Source organism: Ochotona curzoniae, unplaced genomic scaffold, assembly GCF_017591425.1.
Source record: "Ochotona curzoniae isolate NIBS_2020 unplaced genomic scaffold, NIBS_Ocur_1.0 contig_908, whole genome shotgun sequence".
NCBI lineage: Eukaryota > Metazoa > Chordata > Mammalia > Lagomorpha > Ochotonidae > Ochotona > Ochotona curzoniae.
This window is the reverse complement of record NW_024466607.1, coordinates 7,684,451-7,704,484: the sequence shown is the minus strand read 5'-3', so window position 1 is coordinate 7,704,484 and position 20,034 is coordinate 7,684,451. Positions and strand designations below refer to the sequence as shown.

The 20,034-nt window shown below is 49.5% G+C and overlaps 1 protein-coding gene across 1 annotated transcript; it reads left to right on the top strand.

The window, feature by feature from the left end:
• Positions 1 to 2,480: 2,480 nt before the first annotated feature.
• Positions 2,481 to 18,725, top strand: LOC121166151 (pre-mRNA-splicing factor ISY1 homolog). Its single transcript, XM_040995286.1, has 11 exons — positions 2,481 to 2,678; positions 3,760 to 3,782; positions 4,569 to 4,620; positions 5,305 to 5,370; positions 5,548 to 5,590; positions 8,145 to 8,257; positions 10,543 to 10,660; positions 11,965 to 12,087; positions 14,058 to 14,179; positions 17,579 to 17,665; positions 18,031 to 18,725. The coding sequence occupies exons 1-11, from the start codon at positions 2,676 to 2,678 to the stop codon at positions 18,136 to 18,138; spliced, it is 858 nt and encodes a 285-aa protein (XP_040851220.1). The 5' UTR covers positions 2,481 to 2,675; the 3' UTR covers positions 18,139 to 18,725.
• Positions 18,726 to 20,034: the final 1,309 nt, after the last annotated feature.

The following is a 20,034-nucleotide window of genomic DNA, read 5'->3' as shown; positions in this document are numbered from 1 at the left end:
CAGGAGAGGTGTGAATACTACTTTCCCTGTCAAATAAAGGAATACCATCCCTCTCCCAGAACCAAGATACCCTTAATTCAGTAGGGGATTCCATTAAGGGAATGGGTGCTAGGACAGTCAACACAGCTCACACCTCCAATCTTGTGATATTGGATGTCTGAGGAGGAATTAGCTTCTAAAAACATTATTAGGTCTGCAGGGAGAAAGATCTTCACCCACTGGTTCCTTTCCCTATGGCCACAACAGTCCAAGCTTGCCCAGTTTGACCCAGGTGCTTCTTCCAGGTCTGGGGTCCCAAGGCTTTGAGCCATCTTGTACTTTTCTTAAGCCACAAGCAGAGAGCTGGTTGGGAAGTGGAGTAGTTGGGACATGAACCAGAGCGCATATGGGATCACAGTGCTTACAAGGTGAAGATTTATCCACTGGGCCCAGGCATTTTTTAAAGATTTATTTTTATTTTCATTGGAAAGGCAGATATACAGAGAGGAGAGACAGAGAGGAAGATCTTTCGCCCAATGATTCACTCCCCAAGTGAGCGCAACAGCTGATGCTATGCTGACCCGAAGCCAGGAGCCTCTTCCGGGTCTCCCACGCAGGTGCAGGGTCCCACAGCTTTGGGCCATCCTCGACTGCTTTCCCGGGCCACAGGCAAGGAGCTGGAAGGGAAGGAGCAGCTGGGATTAGAACTGGTGCCCATATGGGATCCCGGGCGTGCAAGGCAAGGACCTTAACCACTGCGCCACCGCGCCGGGCCCCCAGGCATTTTTTTGTTTAAAAAAAATATATGAAATGTGGCCTACCAGTTAAAAGCCCTCGCCTTGAACGCTCTGGGATCCCATACGGGCACTGGTTCTAATCCTGGCCGCCCTGCTTTCCATCCAGCTCCCTGCTTGTGGCCTAGAAAAGCAGTCGAGGATGGCCCAAAGCCTTGGGACTCTGCATTCGTGTGGGAGACCTGGAAGAAGCTCCTGGCTCCTGGCTTCAGATTGGCGAGTGAATCACTGGACAGAAGATCTTCCTTTCTGTCCTATTCTCAGTATATCTGACTTTGCAGTAAAAAAATATATAAGATATATGAAATAGCTTTGATCTGGCTCACTCCCCAGGTGTGGCACTTGGACTAACTGCAAGGACAATTGCTAGCCAGGAATTACTAGGTAAAGGTAAGAAGTGACCTCATTTGTGTGGAGTCAGGTTAGCAACACAGACCCCAAGCACAGCAAGTAGATGGTTTTCTGAACAGTGAACCCCCAATATTCCAGCCGCGAGAGTAGTACTCTGCCTTCCTCATTATAGGGACAAATCCTTAAAATCCATGTAAGTGCATATGACTGATGACTAGCTGCCAGATGTGGGAGTATAGAAGTAATGGGGTGGTCACCGCCGAGAAAAAGGTGGGGTCCTGTGCTGTGGTGTACCAAGTTGTCGTCAACACCAGTCCTAGTGCTGGCTGTTCCATTTTGGATCCAACTCTGTTTAGTGCCTGGGAAGGCAGCAGATTGGCTCTGCTTTCCTTTGGTGGAGAATCACCGCACTTAGAAGCTTTAATTTGAAGTTGCTGCAGGAGCTCACCCGATTCCCACACCACAACCTGCTCCTTTGCTGACTCCACACGGGAACAGCCAGCAGAAGATCCCTGGCAGTGGTCCTCGGTCCTCTTCCTGGTTAAGAATTTTCGGCACTAGGCGGTGGCCTAGTGCCTAAAGTCCTAGCCTTGAAAGCAGTGGAGGATGACCCAAAGCCTTGGGACCCTGCACCCATGTAGGACACCCGGAAGACTTCTGGCTTCAAATCGGCTCAGCTCCGGCCGTTGTGGACACTTGGGGAGTGAATCATCGGACAGAAGATCTTCCTCTCTGCAAATCTGACTTTCCATAAAAATAAATATTTTTAAAAAAAAGCTTTCTGGTTCCAGTTGTGAGCCCATCTGGGGGAGGGTCTCACATAGACTCCTAATCACTGGACAGGAGGATGTCGTGAGGGGCCGGGTTAAGGGGCCTCCCACCTGTCTACGCCTAGAGTGCTCCCAGGCCGGAGACCGCGTCTGGACGGGCGCGGGAACCTGGGCAGTCCCGTCCTGCCTTCCAACTACATAAGGACAACTGAGAATAACGGGCACTCAGCCCTGAAAGCCCCAGATATTCCAGCAGACGCGTTCAGAGAAAGTGCGCGGGAGCCCGATGAACACACGGAACCACGAGCGGGTTTGTGCAGCCCAAGCAGCCTCGTCCGCAGCGTCCAGGTCCTCGCAGCTAGCCCTCATTTCGAGTTAAGAACTAGTCATTTCCTAACGACTGCCTCTGCTCTCCCGGAAGGGCCGAGAACGTGAGCGGAGGGACACTCAGCCCATTCCTCGCAAACGGCGTCCGAGCGCGTTGTGCCACCAGCCATCCCCGGGGCTACAACTACGCCTGCGTGATCCCGCCCTACGCATGCGCGCCCGACACTACGGAAGGACCGCCTCCAGGAGCCCTCCTACATTTCCTTCCCTTTCCCAGGCCGACGCTCATCCTCACTTCCGGTCCTCCACTTCCTGTCTTACAGTTGCGGTGCTTCCATTTATTCTTCCGATACGCAGATCGGCTTGCATTCGCGGTTCGAGTCTTTAGTTCCCGCGGCGGTCAGCCCTCGCGAGTCAGTGACGCTTCGTGGGCCGCAGCGGCCTCCTCAGAACCATGGTGAGTGGAGTGTGTGCGTGAGAGAGAAGGTGCCTTGCCGCGGACTTCCCGGGCTTGTAACCAGGGGCTTCCCGTCCTGCCTGTCTTGATAGAAACTGGGAGCTTTCTGTGTGTCTCCCACGTGAATCAAGGTTCCCAAGGCTTTGGGCCGTCTGCTTTCCCATGCCATAAGCCCAGAGCTGGAAGGGAAATGAAGCAGCCAGGATACGAACCGGTGCCCATTTGGGATGCTGGCAGTTGAGTCACGCTGAACCTCTTTGTGTCTCCCACGCATGATGCAAGCTTCTTGAGATTAGCCGCTTCACCTCCTTACAGTGATCAGCACGTCACCTACGTTTGGGGGTTGGAGTTCACAGGCAGCAGGTGCTGCGAGTATGTCACCTCTGTGCTTAGCGGGACTGGACAGCTTTTGTGATGGGGAAAGGCATTTCCCTTAGCCGAAACCCCCGTCGTGTAGAGATGAGCGCAGGATCCCCAGAAAGTTCTAAACCAGTGCATTTACAGTGGCCTTGTTTGCGGGCAGGCTGTGTTCTGCATCACTGTCGTGTTCCTTTGTCCGCCCAGTGTTGGAAGGGAGGATCTTCCTGGACTCATGTTAAAGATGGGAAACTGGGGTCAAGCCTGACCACTTCTCAGGGATGGTCAGCAGAAAAATTGGGAGTGAAAGTCAGGTCTGTCTGCCCTGATTTCAGCCCAGAGCCTAATGCCGTTTTATGGCTCATTCATTTGACACTCTATGTAAAACTCACTTTGCAAGACCATACTCCAGCCAGCAGAAAGTCACGATGCTTAGGTGGGAAGTGTGTGGTAAGTATTAACCAGGACAGGATACCGGCTTGGCTGGGAAGAAGGTTGTTGTGGAAGAACTTTCTGGCGTGGTGATGAGATTAACCGACCCAAGGGAGAAGTGCTGGAGTAAAGATTAGACACAGATGTGGTCGTTGTTTGGTTTTGTTGTTGGTGATTGCTGCTGTTTATAGCAGAGGTCTAGCATTCAGCTTGTGACTAAAAATGTTCACTTATATGTATTTTTAAAAAGTATTTAAAACATTGTTATTTTTCTTCCCTTCTCTCCTTCCAGGCCCGAAATGCAGAAAAGGCCATGTAAGTATCAACTTGATTTGGGAAATAACTATTACTGAGCTCTAATTGTATTTGGACATTTACCAAATGGGAGATTGCTGAGAAAGCTGTGTGTATACCTGTGTTAAAACAGCATGCCCACATTGGCTGTTTGTGTTTTCCATTAGTATTTCCTGGCAGCTTCTAGAACTTACATTGGATGAGCATCCATCACCTGTGGCTGCTCATTGCTGTGTTGTTGCTCAACATTGTGGTCTGATCGGTAGAATTTCCCTTTCTCACTATGCACACGTGGTAGGGCCTTAGGAACACAGATGCCTTTATTGTTGGGAATGTGGAAACCCTTGTTATTTTTGTTTCTTTCCTTTTTAAGAGAGGGAGAGATCTTCATCCACTGGTTCACTCTCCCAATGTCTGTAATGGTCAGGGCTGCCAGGCCAACCTGAAGCTAGGAACCTGAAATTCCATCCAGACTTCCCAACTGTGTGGCAGGGAGGGACCTGAGCAGTTGGGCCATCTTCCACCCCTTTCCCTGGCACATTAGCAGGGAGCTGCATAGGAAAAAAAGACAGCCTGGATGGGAACCAGCACCCTTTTAGGATGCTGGCATCACAGATGGCTGCCTAATCCCACAGTGCCACAGAGCCATCCCTGTTCTGGTTTCTTCATGACGGTATGTGTGTGTGTGTGTTTATGGAAGTATATGAATGAGTGATGGTATTGTCACGAGTAGATCCACCCTATCGGAACTTGGGAGACAAGAAGTCTGTGAGTGGAATCTGATGGAGTCTTCCATGTTTCCCTTAGGACGGCCTTGGCAAGGTTTCGCCAAGCTCAGCTGGAAGAAGGGAAGGTGAAGGTGGGTGCTCGTCTTTCTCAAGAATGCATACAGTGAGGTTCACACGGGACAGCTTCCCTAGTCCCCCTCTGTACTGCATGGACTCTGCACAGTCTGCACCAGGATCCCAGAGCTGGGCACTGTGAGAATCCGGCTGCTCGTGCTTCTGGATTTTTCTGTCCTGTGATGGCTAAGTCTTCTTGTTATCTCTACTCTGTGCAGTATTGAATAGGGAGTGGAGAGCAGCTCTAAACTGAAATAGCAAGTGATCTCAACTGGAGGTGCAGCCACATTAAGGAGCATACATACTGTTCACTGGATAGCTTTCTTTAGACACGTGCCTGTGCATGGTGGATGCACACACATATTTAAAGTATGTTTCTTCTGTTTATATTGTATCTTGAAGTCCTGTAAGTATACCATGTAGTAGCTGTGACATATGTAACTGGGTCACATTCCTGGACATTTGTTTCCAGGGTTTGACTATTAGGTGTAATTCAGTGAATGTTCTTATCTGTAGAATTGTGTTCTGAGCAGTGATGGTGGAGGGAAGGTGAAGGCTTGGGAAGGGTGTTGTGCAACTGAAACCCCACACATATTTAGACCATTAGACAAAGTGTGAGACTTTGAGCCTGAGTCGGTTGTCAGTGCCCAGGGTGGATTGTCACATGTCTGATGGTGACAGCTTTTATCTCTGCCCCTCAGGAACGCAGGCCCTTCCTGGCCTCCGAATGCACGGAGCTGCCCAAGGCTGAGAAGTGGAGACGACAGGTGGGTTCTGTGGGGAAGCTACACGCCTCCAACTGCTGCTTATCACCTGGATGGAAATTATAGTTTGGATTTGTGGTTAAGCTGCAATTTGGAATATTTTAGCTACTGATTTGAATGACAGTTTTTCTATGCTTTCAGACCTGTTCCACTCAATAAATGTACTACTTTCCCCCACAGATCATTGGAGAGATCTCTAAAAAAGTGGCACAGATTCAGAATGGTAAGCTCCTTGAAGCTGCTTGAGTCTCAAATCCAGAAGTGGGCTTCACTAGTTCAGACCTCTGTCTTATTAAGTCATAAGAGAGGAAATTGCTAATAATGTAGAAACAGGACTGGTGCTGTCATTTTGACATAGCTGGTGTTTGCTGACTTCCTTACCTGCCGCAGAAGAGGGCATTTTCTTTCAGAGTGCATGGAACATTCATCAAACTAAATGTATTCTGGGCTATTGAATCATGCAAAGTATGTTTCTTTGATAATAACAGGATGATATCTGGAAAATTCCTAAATAGTTGGAAATTTAACAGCATGCTCCTAATTGCCCATGTGTCTATCAAGAAAATACAAAGAAATTAGGAAAAAAATTAAGTTGAATGAGAGTGAAAACATAGCTTCATAATTTGGGAATGAAAGCATTAAGGAGATACTTGCTTAAGTGAAAATTTATGATGAAATAAAAAATGAGATAAATTCCAAAATCAGTGATCTAAGTGTCTGTCCTAAGAAAGGAAAAGAAGAGCAAATTAAACCCATAGTAGAGCCCACCGGGGTAGCCTAGCAGCTAAAACTCCTCACCTTGAACATGCCGGGATCCCATGTGGGCACCGGTTCTAATCCTGGCTGCACCACTTCCCATCCAGCTCCCTGCCTGTGGCCTGGGAAAGCAGTCGAGGATGGCCCAAAGCCTTGGGATCCTGCACCCGTGTGGGAGACCCGGAAGTAGCTCCTGCCTCCTGTCTTTAGATTGGCCCAGCTCCGGCCGTTGCAGCCACTTGGGGAGTGAATCATTGAATGGGAGATCTTCCTCTTCCATCTGTACATCTGACTTTTCAATAAAAATAAATAAATGTTTAAAAAAAAAAGAAGAAGGAAAACAAAGCCAGCAAAAGGAAGGAAATATTGGAGTAGAAATCAATGAAATTGGGGGCAGCATGGTGGTATTTCAGACTAATTCTCTGTCCAGTGGCACGGGCAGCTCATTGGGCCCCAGTTCTAGTCCCAGCTGCTCCACTTTCAGTCCAGCTCCTTGCTTACACCCTGGGAGAGCAATGGAGGATGGCTCAGATTCTTGAGCCTTTGCAGCCGCATGGGAGATACAGAAAGAAGTTCTTAGCTCCTGAGTTCTGATCATCCCAGGTCTCACTGATACGGCTATTTGGGTAGTGAACCTGCAGATGGAAGACCTCGCCCTCTTCTTTCTCTGTAAAAATCTGCTTTTCAAATAAAAATAAATATTTTAGAAAAAAATCAATGAAATTGAAATCCAGTGAGAAGTGGGTGGTTGGCCCATCGGGTAATCTTCCGTTGAGGATCAGAAAAGCTGGGTTGGAACCTGGCTACAGCTGCTGGTTTCAGCATCTTGTCTGTGCAGATCCTGCGAGGCAGGAGGGCTGTAGCTAGTCAGTGGGCTCCTGGGAGGCTGGGGTTCTGGTCCTGGCTCCCGGCTTGCACAGTGCCTTGCTGGCCTTGGAGAGCACTGGGGAGTGAATCAGTGGCCAGGAGCTCATAGTTTAAAGGCTTCCAACAGACAGAACTACAGACAACTTCGCTGATGACTTCTGATCCACTGTATGTTTAAGGAAGAAACAATAGAATTTTTTTTTTCCTAAGGATTTGTCTGCAGAGAGAAGGAGAGATAGGAAGATCTTGTATCTGTTGGTTCCCTTCCCAGTTGGCCACAACGGCCAGAGCTGAGCCGACCTAAAATCCAAGATCTTCTTCCAGGTCTCTCACACAGATGCAGGGTCCCAAGGTTTTGGGCCGTCCTCGACTGCTTTCCCAGGTCACAGGCAGGGAGCCTCATGGGAAGTGAAACTTCCAGAACACAAGCTGGTGCCCATATAGGATCCTGGCACACAAGGCAAGGATTTTAACCACTGAGCCATCGTGCCAGGCCAAGAAATGATAGAATTCTACACTTCCTTATAGGAAGTTGAAGAAGAGGGAAGGATTTCATAATATTTTAAAACATATTTTTGAAGATTTATTTTAATTTTTATTGAGAAATCAGATATACATAGAGAGGAGAGACAGAGAAGATCTTCCGTCCGTTGATTCATTCCCCAAGTGATTGCAACAGTCAGAGCTGCGCCAATCCAAAATCAGGAGGCAGGAGCTTTTCTGGGTCTCCCACGTGGGTGCAGGGTTGCCTGAAGCTAGGGCAGCCAAGGTCCTTATTCCAGCTGTGCAGCGTCTTAGTGGGCTCGGAGCTGTCTCCTCCCTCCTCTCCCCTTCAGGAGCCTGTTGTTTTAGTAGGTGCAGCAGTGAAACTGCTTGTTTCATGTGTGTTTGTCAGGTGCTAATGAGGATGAAGGTTTTCCTCTGTGCTGTGAACTCCTTGCTTTTTCACTGATCTGGGTGTTTGTGGTTGGTCTTGTCAGTTTAAATGAATATTTGAATGTAATATACCTCTTTAGTTGTTGATGTGCATTTTATTTTTTATTCTTATGTGCATTTTAAAGATATAATATTAACTATGTGTTGGAGGTCTTGGAGCACATTTTAAGGGCGTGTCGTTTTGAAGAAATATATGATTGACATTTTTTGTTTCTTAGCTGGTTTAGGTGAATTCCGGATTCGTGACCTGAATGATGAAATTAACAAGCTGCTGAGAGAGAAAGGCCACTGGGAGGTCCGAGTCAAGGAGCTGGGAGGTCCTGACTATGGAGTAAGTGAGCCACAGCCCCTGGTGCCCATCGGGGCCTGGATGGCCCTGGGAGGTCCTGACTATGGAGTAAGTGAGCCACAGCCCCTGGTGCCCATCGGGGCCTGGATGGCCCTGGGAGGTCCTGACTATGGAGTAAGTGAGCCACAGCCCCTGGTGCCCATCGGGGCCTGGATGGCCCTGGGAGGTCCTGACTATGGAGTAAGTGAGCCACAGCCCCTGGTGCCCATCGGGGCCTGGATGGCCCTGGGAGGTCCTGACTATGGAGTAAGTGAGCCACAGCCCCTGGTGCCCATCGGGGCCTGGATGGCCCTGGGAGGTCCTGACTATGGAGTAAGTGAGCCACAGCCCCTGGTGCCCATCGGGGCCTGGATGGCCCTGGGAGGTCCTGACTATGGAGTAAGTGAGCCACAGCCCCTGGTGCCCATCGGGGCCTGGATGGCCCTGGGAGGTCCTGACTATGGAGTAAGTGAGCCACAGCCCCTGGTGCCCATCGGGGCCTGGATGGCCCTGGGAGGTCCTGACTATGGAGTAAGTGAGCCACAGCCCCTGGTGCCCATCGGGGCCTGGATGGCCCTGGGAGGTCCTGACTATGGAGTAAGTGAGCCACAGCCCCTGGTGCCCATCGGGGCCTGGATGGCCCTGGGAGGTCCTGACTATGGAGTAAGTGAGCCACAGCCCCTGGTGCCCATCGGGGCCTGGATGGCCCTGGGAGGTCCTGACTATGGAGTAAGTGAGCCACAGCCCCTGGTGCCCATCGGGGCCTGGATGGCCCTGGGCCACGGAGTTGGCACTTGACAGTGGGAGACAGCTTGTTGCATGTCAGTGGGAAACCTGTGATGTTTAAGAAGGGCACCCCACACAGGCCCGAGAGTGGGATGCCACGTGCACGAGCTGAGTGCCCCTGGAAATGACCCTCACCCCCTCACGTCCTTCTCTGAGGTCCCTGGGAGCTGGGGCCAGCCAGGTGTTGGCTTCTTTGCTTCCTGGAGTCTCTGAGATAATCCCCTCTATGTGTCCTTTTCTGGACTGATAAATCAGTCCTCGAGGACAGTGGCTGTGATAAAGCACATGTGTGATTCCTGTCAGAACCATCAAAATGCGAAAAAGGGGTGCATGTGTATCATCTGCTGGGATGTTTTCCATTGTGTTCCATTCTGACTTTTCAAAAATTGATGTTTGTGATCTGCCTAACCAATTCCACAATCCACTAAGGATTTAGATTTTGAAATCCTGACCTCTTCTTTCCCCACGTGTGGCGGGACCTACCTTGGACCTCTGGGCGCAGTAGGGTCTCATTGGTGGGCTGTAGAGTCAGACAAGAAGCACATACCTGCTTTCCACATGCTGGTATTTCCACCTTTATGAGAATGCCACATGAATCCACTGTCTTACTTTACCATATTCTTAACTTTGGGATGTGTTTTCCCATGCAAAGGCAACGTACTTGCATTGCCAGATTGCTGGCTTCTTCAAGGCGCTGTGCTACAAATTTGTAAATGGGTAGTTGCTCTTAACCCGTTCAGCAGAGCTGTGGAAAAGATTTTATTTTTCCTAGTAGACTGTTGTAAGCTACATGGAAATGTATTTAGAAGTGCAAGCTCAGATGTCATTAAGATAGGAGGTAAAGTAGTCTTAAGTTGTACCACTCGAATTTGACACTATTCAAAGACATATACACCTGTACTCTTCTAGAATTGTTTAATGCTAAACAATTTATGTAAAGCAATTTTATTTGAGAGGCAGGAAAACTGACACGTTCCATGCACTGGCTCATTCCCTTAAATGCCACAGTAGTTGGGACCACACCAGGCTGAAGCTGGGAGCCTGGAACTCAGCCCACGTGGGGGGTAGGGACTCTGGTATTGGAGCTGGCACCTGCTGCCTGCCGTAATGAGCCTTATCTGGGAGCTGGAATTGGGAGCAGAGCCAGGACACATTCAGGACTCTGGAACAGGATGCGGGTGTTCCCAAGGGCCATCTAAACTGCTAGATGGAATGTCCACCTTCACAAGTGATGCTGGAGTCAGGAAGACAGTTTCGTAAGACCATCACTTTGAAAATAGGAAGTGAGCATGCTATAGCTTACTTAAACGATTCTCCTGTTGTTAGGTTGTAGGGTTTTGTTTTTTTTTTCTTTTTAAAGAATAAAGAAAGTACACAAACATATTTCTGTATACCTGTATTTTTTTTTTTACATTTACCATATCTTAAAATGTATTCACAACTCATAGAAACTATAGCTTTACAGGCTAAGTTTGTTTTTTTCTGTTTCTCTTCTCAAAAAGAAAGTTGGCCCAAAAATGCTGGATCATGAAGGAAAAGAAGTCCCAGGAAACCGAGGCTACAAGTATTTTGGAGCAGCAAAAGATTTGCCTGGTGTTAGAGAGTTATTTGAAAAAGAGCGTAAGTAACTCCTGCGTGTGAGACTCGGCTCTCGCTGTGTGCTCAGTGCTGTTGGCCGGACGGTGCCCTGTAGTCAAGGAACTGCTGTTCCCACATTGTAGGTGCTTTATTTTAAACATTTCCTGATTTATTTAATTTCTTAAAAATATATTACTTTAAAAGGTAGTTACAGAGAGCGAGAGAGCAAGGGGGGGGGGAGAGAGAGAGAGAGAGAGAGAGAACGAGAGAGAGGAAGGGAGAGAGAGAGAGAGAGGGAGCAATCCTCTGTTCTCTGATTCACTCCTCATGTGGCTGCAGTGGCTGTAGTTGGGCCAGGCCAAATGCAGGAGCTTCTTTCTGGTCCCCACGTGGGTGCAGGATCCCAAGGGATGCCAGTGCTGTAGGTGGAGGATTAGCCTACTGTGTGCTATGCTGGCTCTGAGGTGTCATTTTTAATAGCCTATACACAGTGTATAATGATGAGAGTAATTCATTTATCTGTCTCCAATTGTTATTGCCACAATTACTAATGAAATTAATAACTGAATCCAGTTGAAATTTTTGTAGCTTTGAATTAAACTGTGTTTAGTCTTTGATTAATCTTTTGGGTTGCCATATTCCTTTCGATTTTTAGATGTTACTTCAATAACCTGGATATCTTTTAAAATTTCTCATTTATCTTTTTTACTTATGTATATGTTAAGATTTAAAGGGTAGAGCAATGAGGGAGAGACAGATCTTCCACCCACCGGATTACTCCCCAAAAGGCAACTACAGGTGGGGCTGCTCAGCCTGGAGCCGGGGTGCAGAATTCCATCTGGGTCTCCAGAGTGGCTGTGCACTTCCTTTGTCTGACCTGTATACCTGTGTTTCTCATTAAACGTTCTGACACATGCTGTGTAATTTAAGCACTAGTGAAACAGCATTATAGCAGCTGCAGAATATCCCAATATGCATTCTGTAATTTATAATTGTAACTTACTCCCCAAATTTTACTGTTAATAGAAACTTTGATGCCATTCACATCTGTCCATAAAGCTGTACTAGCTTGTTTCTCTTAGTGTTTTTTTTTTGTTTGTTTGTTTGTTTCTCTTTGTGTTTAATCAGGATGGCCTCCTTTTAACTGGACTAATTGCCTTAAGGCATTGATTGTGAATGTGTTGCATCACTTCTGTCATTCCCTGCACAGTTCAGGAAAGTGCCTATTTCATGACATTTTCAGGAATACACACGCTGTGTGGCTCATCCACAGCATTGTTCAGGGAGAGGCCCAGGTGTGTGTGAGTGTGACTGGAATATCCAGCTGTGTTTTTGCTGTTTCGTAGCTCTGCCTCCTCCCAGGAAGACACGTGCTGAGCTCATGAGGGCCATTGATTTTGAGTATTACGGCTACCTGGATGAAGACGACGGAGTCATTGTGCCTTTGGAGCAGGAATATGAGAAGAAACGTAAGTCTGCATGATTCATTTCTCTCTCCTTTCTTTGTTTTGTTTGTTTGTTTGTTTCCCAAGATTGATTTATTTTGATTTGAAAGGCAGATATTACAGAGGCAAGGAGAGAACGCAGAGAGGGGTCCTGCATCTGCTGGTTATCCCCCAGATGGCTGCAAGGCTGCAATGGCTGGCGCTGAGCCCTTCTAAAGCCAGGAGCTGCTTCCAGGTCTCCCATGTAGGTGCAGGGGCCCAAGGACTTGGGTCATCCTCCATCCTTCCCAGCTCATCAGCAGGGAGCTGGATGGGAAGTGGAGCAGCTGGGACTTGAACCAGTGCAAACATGGGATGCTGGTTCCACAGATGGAAGATTAGCGTGCTATGCCACAATGCCAGGCCTGGATGTTTAATTTCCTTATAAGAGACCCTAGGTTTCTGTTCTCTCAGAAACAGGTCATTAAATTAGGCTTTGGTCCAGAAGAGCTGTTTCTGGTGGCTGATGGTCTTGATAGGTGGCATCTGGTAAAGAGCTGACCCCAGGAGGCTGGAAGGTTAGGGCCATGCTGGGTCAGAAGCCATAGCTAGGCTTTTTTCTAGAATGGCCTGTCTGAACCTATGAAATAGTGCCCATTTCAGCAGCTTTTTTGTTTTAAAGATTTGTTAATTAACTTATTTATTTGAAAGGCAGGACTGAGTGAAGAGAAATATACAAAGACAGGAGAAAAGATCTTCCATGTGCTGGTTTACTCCCTAAATGGCCTCAACAGACAATTCTGAGCCATCTGAAGCCAGGAGCCATGGACTCACTGGTCTCTGATGTGGCTGGCAAGGGTCTAAGCACTCAGGCCATGTCTGCTGGCTTCCCAGGCATTTGTGCAGGGAGCTGGATTCAAAGTGGAGCAGCCGGGACTAGAACTGCCCTCAGCAGGTACAACACCAGTCCCTCAGTAGCTTTTTGATCTACTTAAGATGCAGCTAGAAGGTTTTTGCTGTGGAGTGAGTGGGATGTTACTGAGTGAGTACTTCCTTTATGCCAGCACTGTGATCAAATTTTCTTACTATTTGGAAGGCAGAGTTATGGAGAGGGAGAGGTGTAACCATGCTGAAGTCAGGAGCCAGGTACCAGAAGGTTCATCTGGATCTACTATGTGGCTGGCAGACATTGTCTGCTACTTTCCTAGGTTAGCAGAACACTATATGACAAGTGGGACGGCTGGGATTTGACCAATGTCACAAGTGGCAGTTTAACCCACTGTGATGCAACACCAGCCTCTATCGGTGTTCTTTATTTTTTTTTTCTTTTTTTCTTTTTTTGAAAATTTATTTATTTTTATTGGAAAGACAGACTTACAGAGAAAAGGAGAGACAGAGATAAAGATCTTTCATCTATTGGTTTACTCCCTAAGTGACCTCAGCGGCCAGAGCTGAGTTGAACTGAAGCTAGGAGCCTGGAGTTTCTTCTGGGTCTCCCACATGGGTGCAGGGTCCCAAGGCTTTGGGCCACTCTCTGTTGCTTTCCCAGGTCACAATCAGAGAAATGGAATGGCCAGGACACAAAGCGGTGCCCATGGCACTTGGAGGTGAAGGATTAGCCAGCTGAGCCGTGGCACCGGGCCCTACAGGTGTTCTTTCAACACTTCGTGATAGGCGTGGGAGGATTGTGTGCACGCTGATCCCTTGGGACACCCTGAGCCAGCACTGGGGTTACAGGTGGTTGGAGCTGGGGCTCCTTCCCTGCATCTGCCATTGTCTTAAGAGTATAAATGGAAGCTACTTGGGGTGCTGGGTTGGGGAGGGCCTAGAGATACTGCCTTCTAGAGACCCTGTGGACCTGCTGTAGGACCAAAGTGGCCTTATACCCACTGCCCAGCCAGCTGGGCAGAATAAAAGGTGTCCATTTCTCAAGGGTATTTTGGCTTTTCCCTGTGTTGTGTTGGGAGCTTAGTTAGAGACTGAAATAAATAGCATTTGCTCTCCCCTGTCTTCAGTCAAAGCTGAGCAGGTGGAAAAGTGGAAAGCAGAAAGAGAGGCTCGGCTGGCACGAGGAGAGAAGGAAGAGGAGGAGGAAGAGGAGGAGGAAATCAACATCTACGCCGTCCCTGAGGAGGAGGTACTGGAGTTGGTGCCCAGTGGGGCTTGGATCCTTGAGGCATGGCAGGGGGAAAGCCTGGCTTAGTCAAGGGGTGGGGGTCCCAGGCCAGCTTCCTCAAGTGCAGGATAGTGGGGGACAGTGGGTGGTTCAGAAAAGAGGGGGACTGCAAGAGTCTTGGTCACCTATGTGCTTTATGGGGATGTAGAAACACACTGCAGCATTTTTAATTTTTATTTATTTATTTATGTGTTTTTAAGAGATTCATTTATTTTTTATTGCAAACTCAAGTATACAGTGAGGAGGAGAGACAGAGGAAGATCTTCCATCTGCTGATTCACTCCCCAAGTGGCTGCAAAAGCCAGAGCTGAGCCAATCCAAAGCCAAGAGCCAGGAGCTTCCTCAGGGTCTCCCATGTGGGTGTAGGATCCCAATGCTTTGGGTGGTCCCCTACTGCTTTCCCAGGACACAGGCAGGGAGCTGGATGAGAAGTGGGGTAGCTGGGACACAAACCAGTGCCCGAAGAGGATGCTGGTGCTTTCTGCAGTGGCTTAGTCTGCTGGGCCATAGTGTTGTCTGCCTCCCTTTCTTAAGTATAGATTACTCAGTATACTGGAACTGGATGTGTAAACCCAGTGAAACTTTTGTTTTAGTTCATGACCTCATTGTTTCTATTCCAGTGGCAGTGCAGATTGTTCTGTGCCCCGTCATTTTATACTCAGAAACTGGCCTAGAGCAACTGCCTCACAGCCTTACAGCCTGACAGCTGAGAGTGGAGTCGTGGTCCCCACCGCTCAGGCTCCAGGCCCTTCTGCAGGGCCTGGCTTGTTCTGCCTTTTTTTTGTCTGACAGGGGAAGGGCTCCCCCATGTTTCAATGACAGGTAGGTGCCATGTGAGGAGCTTGCTGTGACATCCCTGACAAGGAAGCAGGCTCAGAGAAGCTTGTGGATAGCAAACCTGAGGTTCCTTCTCAGGAACGGCTCAGGAGCCAGCCGTGGGGTCAGTGGGGTCTGAAGCACTGTGACTGTCACCTGACAGGGTCTCTGCAGCCCAAGATACTCACCTGTGCTTTCCACAGGTTGAACTAGTGGCTGCTGTGTGCCAGGTCCAGGCCAGGTGCAGGGACACAGCAACATACAAGGTCAGTGTGTGGCTCCTACTGGGTCCAGTAAGCAAGTTCAGTGGCAAGTCTGGTGCAGGGAGAGTCCACCAGGGCTTTACTGGGCAACTGACCCTTCAGTGGAGTTTGAGATGACCAAGGGAGTTAATCAGGTGCAGCGGAGGCAAGGGAAGAGTGCTCCAGGTGCAGGAGTAGCCTGTGCTGAGAGCCGGGAGAGTGAGATGGATGGCCACGGGCTAGCACAGCAAGGCTCCCAGAGCTGGATGTCTGACACGTGGCGGCAGGGCAGGGGTGAATGAGCAGTGCAGGGCTCGGCACCTTTATCTTAACAGCACTGAAAAGCCACAGAGTAATTTTTTCCCCTTATTTATTTTGTATTTATTTGAAAGTCAGAGATTGGCCCAGCATGGTAGCCTAATAGCTAAAGTCCTCACCTTGCACATACCAGAATCCCATATTGGCAGCAGTTCATCCCTGGCTGTCCTGATCCCCATCCAGCACCTTGCTAGTGGCCTGGGAAAGCAGTTGAGGATGGCCCAAAGCCTTGGGACCCTGTATTCATGTGGGAAACCCGAAAGAAGCTCCTGGCTTCTGGCTTCAGATTGGCTCAGCACCAGCCGTTGTGGCTACTATGGGAGTGAACCAGCAGATGGAACATCTTCCTCTCTGTCTCTCCTGCTCTGTGTATCTGCCTTTCCAATAAAAATAAGTAAAGAAAGAAAGTTAAATAGAGAGAAGAGGAGAGAGATCTTTTGTCCACTGTTTCACTTCCCCAAATGACTACAATAGTCAGGGCTGAGCCAGGCCAAAGCCAGGAGCTTCATCTGCATCTCCCATCTGGATGGAAGGGGCCCAAGCACTTAGAGCATTCTGTGCTTCCTTGTCCAGACCGTTAGCAGGGAGCTGGGTCTGAAGTATAGCAGGTTGGGCCTGGCATGGTATCCTTGCGGCCAAAGTCTTCGCCTTGTGCGTGCTGGGATCCATGTGGACGCCTGTTTGTGTCCTGGCTGCTCCACTTCCCATTCAGCTCCCTGCTTGTGGTCTGGGAAAGCAATCAAGGATGGCTGCAAGCCTTGGGACCCTGCACCTGCATGGGAAACCTGGAAGAATCTCCTAGTTCCTGGCTTTGGATCGGCTCAGCTCCTGTTGTGGCCACTTGGGGAGTGAACCAGTGGATGGAAGATCTTCCTCTCTGTCTCTACTCCTCTCTATATATCTTACTTTGCAATAAAAATAAAATAAATCTTTATAAAAAAAATCTTTAAAAAAAAATGTAGCAGCTGGAACTTGAACCAGTGCCCATTTGGGATTCCAGTGACACAGGCGGTAGCTTTACCTGCTATGTGCTATGCGCCAATGCTGTCTTTTTTTTTTTTTCTTTTTTTGAGGTAATTGTAGATTTACAGAAAGTTGGCAAAGGAATACAGAAGCATCCTGTGTACCCTTCACCCCCGGTTTCTCCCAGTGGTTGTGTCTCATGGGTTTATATATAGCACAGTAACAGAACCAGGACATTGACGTTGGAATGATGAGTCAGTTCCGAGTCTTTGGTCCCATGTGTAGATCTGCGTAACCATCTCTGCAGTCAAGTCCCCAGACCCTCCCCTTAGCCCTCTTGGGCTGCCTCTTCACACTCCCAGCCACTCTGCCAGACTGTTTTACATCTTTAATTTTGCCATTTCGCGAGTGTTTTATGAGTGGAGACATGCTGTGCGTCACCTTTGGCAGCATCACAGCACCCGAGAGATCCCTGGAGCCGCTGAGGTCAGTCGTTCCCGCCTTGTCACTGCTGAGTGCTATTCCACATATGGTGTGCACAGGTCAGCAGTGTGTGGGCTGCACAGGAAACAGTGGATGCCCCAAATGGCACAGGAGTTCTCTCTCGCCAGCTGTTTCCAAGTCTGCTTTATATTGAATCGTGCAGCCTCTGAGTTGATCTTTTCCTTGTATTGTTTATTTCTTAAAATAATTGGTAATACAGTCACAAGGTTCCAAAATGAGAAGGTACATAGAGATGCTCCACGGGCTTCTCTGTAATCTGTTCCTGCCCGCATCCATCTCCTTCTCACTAGTGCCTGTTCTTACCTTCATTCCCTTTATGAAAGGCAGCCTAACGGACTCAGCGTTCTGTTGCTTTGCTATTTAATAACGTGTATTGGGTGTCTTCCCAGGTAAGAAGAGAACGTCCCCATTCTTTCCCTTTGAAACGCTGCGGAGTGTTGCCTTTTCGAGAAGCGCCGACACTCCTTGCTTCAACTGTCCTGCTGCTAATGGACTTGTGCTTGTTTTCTTTGTCCAGTCTGATGAGGAAGGCAGCCAGGAGAAGGGCGGGGAGGACGGGCAGCAGAAGTTCATCGCTCACGTGCCCGTGCCATCGCAACAGGAGGTAGGATGCTGGGTGCCCTCGGGGAGGCACTGACACAGCAGGCCCTGTGGAGCACTGTGCTGGGTTTGCCTGTGTTGGCCCATGCATTAGGACAGCTCTGAGCTCTGACCCTGGGGTGCTTGTCACTGGGCTCATGGAACGGACTGAATCCACAAGGAGCCGAAATCCCTGTTTTAGATGAGACCCATGTGTGCAACCTCTTGTTCAGAACCTTCCATGGGAGAGAGTCAGGGCTCCTGGAGATCACTGTAGGCGTTTGAGTGAGGCTGCACTGGGGCAGGCAGTCGCCAGGGGATCCCTCTGCCCAGGTCCCAATGGGAGTCGGAGGGCCTTGCCAAGTAGTCCTATGCTTTTGTTGTCCACAGATCGAGGAGGCGCTTGTGCGAAGGAAGAAGATGGAGCTCCTCCAGAAGTATGCAAGTGAGACTTTGCAGGCCCAGAGCGAAGAAGCCAAGAGGCTCCTGGGCTATTAGGGCCAGCGGAGTGCTCTGGCGCCCGAAGGTCTGCAGGGAGCTCCTGCATCTCCTGCAGGCCACTGCAAACCCTGGGTAGCAGGGAGACCAGCTGGTACCTCCACACCTCGTGTTCCCCTCTCCACCCATTCCTCTCTCACCTTCTCTTCCCTGGCGTGCCGCTGGGAGCTAGGGCTCTGCCTAGGTACTGAACACATCAGCCCTGTATACAAACTCTACAAACATTGGCTACAGATGCATCCATGGTTTGGGTCTTGGAATGTGTTAAACAGATTATTGTTCAACATGGGAGTGTGATATTGTAGGATGCAAGATCCATTTGTGGGCAACATGAAAAAATGTTATTTTTTCCTACAAATATGCATGTTCTCTTGAGAAAGGAGATGATGCCAGCTCTGAACCTGCATCCCATGGGCTGGCAGCCAGTGCCGCCTTCATGCCAGGTACTGCTCCTGGTTCCGCATGAGTTCAGCTCTGCCTGCTCCCCTGCTTCTACCTGAGGGCAGGAGTTTGAGTTGTCCCTTCTGTTTTATAACCTATTCTGCAGAGAGCTATTTTTATTAAAGATTTTTAATAAGAAAGAAAAACCTCCCTGTCTACAGCTTGTGCCCTGGGCTATGACACATGGGGCTGAGGTCATGGAGGGGCACTGGGCTGTGACTGGGACACAGCCAGATCTCAGGTGCGTCTGACAGCCAAGGTGGACCAGGGCCTCCCACTTGGGCTTGCTGGCTAGTCATACATAGGGCTGCTTGACCAGGGGTGTTTAGGACTGGTGTAAAAACACAGTGACATGCGAGTGGAGTCCAAAGCCTCAGTTTGACCAGGAAGGATGATCGGAGGCTTGGTGCTGAACCACGGTGGGGTGCTGTTTCCCGCCGTGCGGCCATGGATGTATGTCTGGAGCTTAGCACAGGACTCTCCTGCTGGCCTGTGGGTCACAGAAGCATCTGGGGCTCCAGCTGCTTGGGAACCAGAGCCTGTAGAACTCAGCCCAGGCAGATGGATGGATCTTACAGGAACTGTACTTGCGAGAAGCACAGTTGGGATGAACGAGCCATGTGTAGCTGACACCTCTTGGGCAAGCAGGTCAGGTTAGCTGGTGACGCTGAGACATGAGGGCTACAGGGAGCCATGGACAGTTGTGAAAGGGAGGAGAGAGCTAATCAATGTGGAACTTAACTTTATAGAACTACTTGTGGACATGTGGTGGAAACTGAGGCAAGGATAGAGCAGGAGGAGGTGGGGGCAGAGGCCCAGGCAAGTGGTGGGCTAGGGAGAGGTGGGAGTGGCCCCTGGGCAGGTGAAGGCAAAGCTAGGACCCCCATATCCTGGGCCTCCTGAAGAAGACTGGCAGAACTCTCTTCAGCTGAGCTCCAGGCTCTGGGAGGAAGGGATAGGGTCCCAGGCAAGGCCAACCCAGCTCTGGGACCCAGTGTCAGCCCAGGACAAGCTCAAGTTGGGGCTCAGGAGTGAACACGGGGTGCTTTGATCAGGTGCCTTTTGCGGCTGGCCTCAGCTTCCCTGCTTAAAGTTCAAGCCTGGAGCTGGTTCCCACAGATGGGCAGTGGACAACAGCCTGCCAAGGAGTGCACACCGCAGCATCTCCATGTTCTTGGAGGAGAGCAGCAAGTGCAGACATGAGGGGTCCTGCTCCCTAGGCAGAAGGCAGATGGCTTCAAACAAGCCCATCTTGAGAGAGGCCTGGGGGCTGCAGCTCCCTGCTGCACTCAGCCTCCTTGCCCAGGGTCTCTGCAGGATGGACGCCAGTGCAGTTAGGATCTCACATTTGAGTGTACAGGGTTACGTTGGAGAAGCCCTAGGCCAGCAGTCCTGTAAGTGTCCCTGCCCTGCAGGCCTGGGGGAGCTGAGGGTGGTTCTCAGGGCTGTTGTCCA

Bases quoted from the DNA above. Each gene is read 5' to 3' on its own strand.
- LOC121166151 (XM_040995286.1), top strand. The intron at 10,661-11,964 runs GTAAGTAACTCC...GCTGTTTCGTAG, and splicing joins AGAGTTATTTGAAAAAGAGC to CTCTGCCTCCTCCCAGGAAG. The intron at 17,666-18,030 runs GTAGGATGCTGG...TGTTGTCCACAG, and splicing joins CCGTGCCATCGCAACAGGAG to ATCGAGGAGGCGCTTGTGCG.